This window comes from Belonocnema kinseyi, chromosome 3 (assembly GCF_010883055.1).
Source record: "Belonocnema kinseyi isolate 2016_QV_RU_SX_M_011 chromosome 3, B_treatae_v1, whole genome shotgun sequence".
NCBI lineage: Eukaryota > Metazoa > Arthropoda > Insecta > Hymenoptera > Cynipidae > Belonocnema > Belonocnema kinseyi.
This window is the reverse complement of record NC_046659.1, coordinates 125,294,934-125,301,404: the sequence shown is the minus strand read 5'-3', so window position 1 is coordinate 125,301,404 and position 6,471 is coordinate 125,294,934. Positions and strand designations below refer to the sequence as shown.

The following is a 6,471-nucleotide window of genomic DNA, read 5'->3' as shown; positions in this document are numbered from 1 at the left end:
TTATTATAGTTCAATTAAAATTGAATTCATTAGTTAAAAATTCTTTCTTTCTTTTTGTCATTTAATTTTTTTGTGAGAGAATTTAACAATTTTATTTTTTGCCGAAAATTCCCATTTTTTGGTGGAAAATTATTTTTTATAGTTTCAAATTTAAATCGCAAATTTATGTTTTGTTAAAAATATATGCATTCTTTAGACTACTGTTTTTTGTTTGTTTTTTATTTAAAATGAATTTTTTTCAACAACTTTCGTGCTTAGTTGAAAATTAATCGTTTTTACTTAAAAATGAAATATTTTGTTGAAATTATACTTTTTGTTAAAAAATATTTTTTTTTTGTGCAAATCAATTTTATCGAAATTGTATTGCTCTTGGTTGAAAATTCATTTATTTGTTTGGAAATCTATTTTTTGGTTTAAACGTAATTTCTTTGCTAGACCATCGGACTATTTTGTTGCAAATTCTTTTTTTTTTCATTATAAATCAAATTTTTTTCAAACTAAAGATGTAAAAATTTCATTTCTGGTAGAAAGGCTACATTTTTTAAATGGAAAAAATATCTATTTAGTTGAAAATTCATCAATTTGTTTCATTAAATAAAAAATAAAATAATAAAAAATGCGTCAAATTAATCTTTTTACTTCAAAACTGATTTTGCTGTTTGCAAATTTAACTGTTTTGTTAAAATTGCATTGCTTTTGGTGAAAATGATCTTTTTGGTTGAAAGTTTATGTATTTTCTTGAAAATAAATCTTTTTCGTTTAAAATCATTTCTTTGGTTGATCTCTTTTAGTTAAAAATAATTTTTAGTTTCAAATTTAATTGTTTTTTTTTTTGTAGAAATTTTCTTGTTTTTCGTTGAAAATTAATTTTATTACCTGATAATTGAAGTGTTTTATTGTTGGATAAAAATTGATATTTTTTAGTTGAAAATTCATAAATTTGGTTGGAAATTTATGCAATTTAAATAAAAATTTTATTGTTGGAAATAAATTTGTTAACTAACTATTCCATTTTTGGTGGAAAATTGACATTATTTAGTTGAAAAATTAGCTTTTTAGTTTTAAATTTAACTATTTTTTCAAAAATGTTGTTTTAGGTTAAAAATTAATTTTTGTTATCTATAAATTTAAGTATTCCATTTTTGGTCAAAAATAGATCTCTTCAGTTGAAAATTCATCTATGTTTTCATTTTGAAAATTTAATGCCCTTATATCATTTAATACAATTTCTGGATGACTCATAGACGATAAAATAGTGAAATAAAATTAAAAAAATGAAATTTAAATAGTTAAATAAAAAATTGATCTCTTTGAAACCGGGAAATGATCAGGAATTAAAAATCATCCGTCGAGTAGACATCCTGATAGACATCCATCAATTAACCCTTAACTGGCACTTTTGGAACCAACGTACGTAATTGGCACACAGGGTAATAAAGACCCCAACGCGTTGAAATGAGTTTTGGGCAGCCCTTATCTAATATTTTGGTACAACAAAATAATCTACTGTAGTTTAGGGTATTTTTTCTAAGTAAAATCGGTTTTATAGCTATTTATTTAATTAAAAGGGTAAACAAAATTTGAAAAAAAAAAACCCGGAAAAAGTCAGTTTTTACACTTAAAAAATCAAAAGTTGTGTAATTTTCAATATTTTTAGATAAAAGTTTTTTTTGGGTAGATGCTTGAGACTTTAAGAACAAAAATTGCTGTGATATGGATGCTTCCAAAAGAGGTATTTATTTTTCAAAATGAAACTTCGATTTTCTGGTAAAATCAAACGTCATATTTTTTAATATTCAAATTAATATATTTTGATTCAAGTGCACCAAAATAGTGACAAATGAATTTAGAGGAACTTAGAAGAATTTTATCAAATTCATCAAGATTCAAGGTGAATTAAAATAAATTCAAATGAATTTATAACAATTTAAAAATATAAAGGAAACTTGATAGAATTCAATGAAATGCCTAAGAATTCAAGGCAAGGTTAACAGAATTTGGGATCAATTAAATAAAAAAGTTTTTTTCAGTAATTGTGAAGTTATATAAAACCAAATAGTGAACAGGGTCAGTTTGACCCAGTGTGTAGGAGATGTTCGAAAAAACAGGTGTGTATTAAGGTATGTACTAAGGTACAAAGGGTTAACTAAATATAGGGTACAATAGGGGATACAGGGACCAGTATATGAGGCCACCACATGGTCCATTTTATTCAATTTAGTACGCTTATTTTGAGATGAAAATTTTTCCGGGTCTTATGTACCCGAAGTGCCAGTTAAGGATTAATTTCACCACATTTCTGATTTGATCCGATCGAGTCTTGAGAATATTGATTGCTAGCTAAAAATAATGATATTTCCTCCTTCTAGAAGATCACTGGAGGAGCCATACTAATGATTTTTATCCCTTTTTTTCCAGCTCGTCTCCCTTAACGTTGTATGATTCTAGTCGTGCATTACCACCTCCCGCACACCATAGCTCGGCCAGACCCTTACTGGCCAGCCACGCGGCACATCCGCTGCCCGCGCACATGCAACCAACCGCAGTCTACGGTTTGGCCCCTCTCTCGCCCGCCAAACAGCACTACCAACCCTCCGGTCTCTGGTTCACCGAGTAGACCCGAATAAACCCGAACTACTCCGAAACCTGCGGAAAAAGCGATTTTATCAATTACTAGTGTTCGATCGATTCGAGCCCAGACCCGAGCTCATTATGACAGAATTTGCAATTGCGCGAATCAAAGAAACACTCTCGAGTCTCCCCTTTACATTATCTATTTATCCATCTATCATCTTTGAAAGTAGCTTTTCACGACCAGGGAGGATTTATCCAAAACATTAACTCGAAAAGATTAATCCGTCCTATGCAACGACGATCCCACTTGGAGACTTTTATGAAAATTTCAACATTTCAATCACGGATCTTAATTCTAGAGTTGCTTCTTTGCTTCCCGCGGTTGTAGATAAACAAAAAATACAAAAACGAGGGAGACATTGATCGCCTAGTCAAGCCAGATTCTACAACAAACATGACGTTCTTGAGCCAAACAAAAAAAACGAGAGAGAGAGAGAGAGAGAGAGAGTTTTAATTTACGAGAATCGAACTTGACAAGGATTGATTGAATATTCATCGCGACAATGATGACACGACAAAAGAAGTTTAATTTCTGATAAAGACGTTGGGTGCGTGTATCACACACATATATGTTGTTTTTAATATTCGTTAACGGAATCTTGACCACTTAAGTTTGGCAGGATTGTTTGGCCGTTTAAGAATTTTTGCGGATTTACGTTCTAGGCAGTCTGAATTTAAGTTTCAGCAGTCTGGATTTAAGTTGAGCAGTCAGGTATATTAGTGCTTTAGTTTGTAAGTCTTTTATAACACGTTTTTCCGTTTATTTCACGTGGGAAACTAACGTATATATTTTTTTTTTAGTGAAGGCGCGCGCGTTTAGCAAAGTATTAGCGATTTTAACGATTCCTTCGTTCCTTGGCAGACCAGGAAAAAGAAAAATATTCTATTGTACAAACAAAAAAACAACCCTTAAGACTTAAGACGACCCTAGTTTTGAGAGTCATACTTGGTAAACTATTTGGTGTGACACATTTATTTATTACTACTCTCATCCGCACTCATTCAAAGTTTGGCCGAGTGATCAGAGTTTTCTTTGAAATTTTCCCTCGCGAATTATTTCAACTCTCTAGAATCTAGATTTGAGAATCTAGAATCTGATCATCTTGACCCTCATCATTATATATTAGGTTTGTTACTACTCTCGTTATGATATTTCTTGTAAATATAGAAAGAAAGAAAGAAAGAACGAAAAAAAGTGATGCACTTTTTATGCCTTTATCTCGTGCGACTAACTCTAGTAAGAACCAATTGACTCGACCAATCAATCCCACAGAAGTTTGCTCTGTACAGTCTAGATTCTCATAATTTTCGCGAGGCGTCGATGATCCGGCGTCTTCGAAGAATTATTTACAAATAATAAATAATTAAAATTAGTTGCTTGAAGCTTTCGACATCACACGGCGCGATTAGTTTACGATTTTCAATTTACTTTCCACGGAAGTAAAACCTTCACTAGGTTAGATTTAATCGCTGAATAATTGATTAAATATTTAAATAATTTTCCCATGTTGCAACGAAGATTCGTATCTGTACATAGATCTATTTTTTCTTTTTTTTTTTGGGTGATTTTTAAAGATTCTTTTTCTTCGAATCACGTTCTTCCTCACCGATTCCGAGCACTTAGGATATTCATTTGTACATAGTTTGTTTTTTTTCGTCTTCGAGAATCGATTTTCATTCTCGTTTTCTTATCTTCTTCTTCTTCTTCTTCTTCTTGATCTTTTTGTCGATGGTTTGCAAGCGCATCGATTGAAAACTTTTAAACGGAATGACGCTTAGACATTGTTTTTCTGAATATTTGAAATATATGGATGATATATATTAAACAATAACGTGAAATTGAATTCAGAATTATGGAGAGAGTGCGTTTTGTGTATAAAATTATTGTAAGACATTACAAAGTTTTAGATACGTTAACGTGGTAAATTTGTCCTCTGGGGAATGATACAATTTTACTTGATACAATAAAGAAGAAAATTGTGAAGAAGATTGGTGAAATATTTATGGTGAGATCCGACACATTTATGATAATTATCTAACCAAGTCGATGTGCCTGTTTGATAAATAATCGTATTATACATGAATATGAATATGGATATATATATATATACATTTAATGTAATTTGCTGATGCTAAAAAGAAGTCTTTTATTAATTAATATAACAGTAATAAGTTGTGAAAAAAACGTTACGATCAACGTGAGAGTTACGTGTTATCAAGAAATGATGTTTTTCGTGTTCGATACGTACTAACACTACATATGCTTCCACGTATGTCCATAGAACATAGGAAGAATTTACATTCTTAGTCATATCGATAGATTCCTCTAAAATACGTCGCTTCAGAGTGTGCAGATTTATAGTTTATTTTCCTCTCTAATTTTTTTCTTTCAATTATTAGTTGTTTTTCGTTTTTCTTTTAAAAGTAGCTGTAGAGAATTTCAGTCCCACAAATCTCCTATTGACTGACGTTTCTTTTTTTTCTGTTTCGATAGTCTAATGAAAAATATGCCCTAATTTTTAGAAAAGCATAAAATATGGTAGAAAAGGATACAATTTTTTTTAATAGTGTTACCTTTTTTTTTTTAGAACGTGATACTGTTTTTTTTACATACATTATTTTTTCAAATAATTGGGATATTTACTTTTTCTCTGTGGATTCTGGTGAGGGATTTCACATTCTTTCGAAATGTGCAGAAAAATGTGAGAAATCTTGATAATTAACATGCCGGTGGTTTTTTTGAAAATTAACTTTTTCTTCAAAAAATACGCTAGAAAAGAAAAATGTTTACACAACTTTTAAAAAATTGTAGAAAAATTTCTTTAACCACTGTATGAAATGTTGGAAAAAAATTATTTTGGTATTTAAAATCAAGAATTTAGAAAATTTTGCAAGAATTAAATGACAGTAGATTAAAGTTTTATTTCTGAAGATAGAAATTTAAAAACATGAGAATTTTGGGATTTTCAGAAAAATTTCCCCCAGTTTGTTAATTTTAGGGGTTTTCAAATTTTAACTTTTGTTTTGCGATTCTGGTGGGGGATTTCAGATTCTTTCGAAATGTAAATAAAATTTGAAAAAAAGCTTAAAAGAAACAAAATAGCGGTGATTTTCGTGAAAAATTCTAGTTTTCCGGAAAAAATAGACGAGATATGAAAAAAGTGTACACAACAAAAACTGTTCCTGTTTCCAAGATTTAAAAAAATTTCTTTTACCATTTTAAAAAATTTCGCAAAAAAATACTTTTGATAATAGATTGAAATTTTTGAAAATGCCATGGAAATTTTTAAAGCTCCTGAAAATTCCTTGGAATGTTTTAAAATACCCTAAAGTCTATTAAATTTATTGGAATCTATTGAAATTCCTTTGAATCTTTAAAATTCTTGACATTTTTGAAAATACTTAAAAATATCTTGAAATCTTTGAAAATATCTTCTAAATTTGTGAATAAATTTTTGAAAATTTCATAAAAAGTTATAAAATCCCATTTGATATATCGTCAAATTACATAAAATCTTGGATTTTTCTAAAATAAACTAAAATGTTTCAAATTCTCTTCAATTTGTTTATAGTTTTTAAAATTCTTTAGATTGTTAAAAAAGTTTAAAAACTTTCACAAATACCTTGAAAGTGTTCAAAGATGTTGAAAATTCCTTGGAATTTTTTTAAATAACTCAAAATCTTTAAAATTTAGTAAATCTTTTAAATTCTTTCAAATTTTCTTAAAATCTTCGGAAATATCTTGAAGTTTTTGAAAATTTCTTGTAATTTTTTTTAATCATTCAAAATCTTTGTATATACTTGGAAATGTTTTAAAATCCCTAAAAAAAATGTTAA

At 29.0% G+C, this 6,471-nt stretch overlaps 1 protein-coding gene across 4 annotated transcripts in view; it reads left to right on the top strand.

Annotated features, from left to right (window-relative positions):
- LOC117168965 (homeodomain-interacting protein kinase 2) overlaps window positions 1–4,603 on the top strand; it is a 124,016-nt gene extending 119,413 nt beyond the window's left edge. For all 4 annotated transcript variants that reach the window (XM_033354974.1, XM_033354973.1, XM_033354972.1 and 1 more), the window contains one exon: window positions 2,419–4,603. In XM_033354974.1, coding sequence (XP_033210865.1) covers window positions 2,419–2,617 — 199 coding nt within the window. In that variant the 3' untranslated portion in view covers window positions 2,618–4,603. The remainder of the gene's footprint in view (window positions 1–2,418) is intronic.
- The last annotated feature ends 1,868 nt before the right edge of the window (window positions 4,604–6,471 follow it).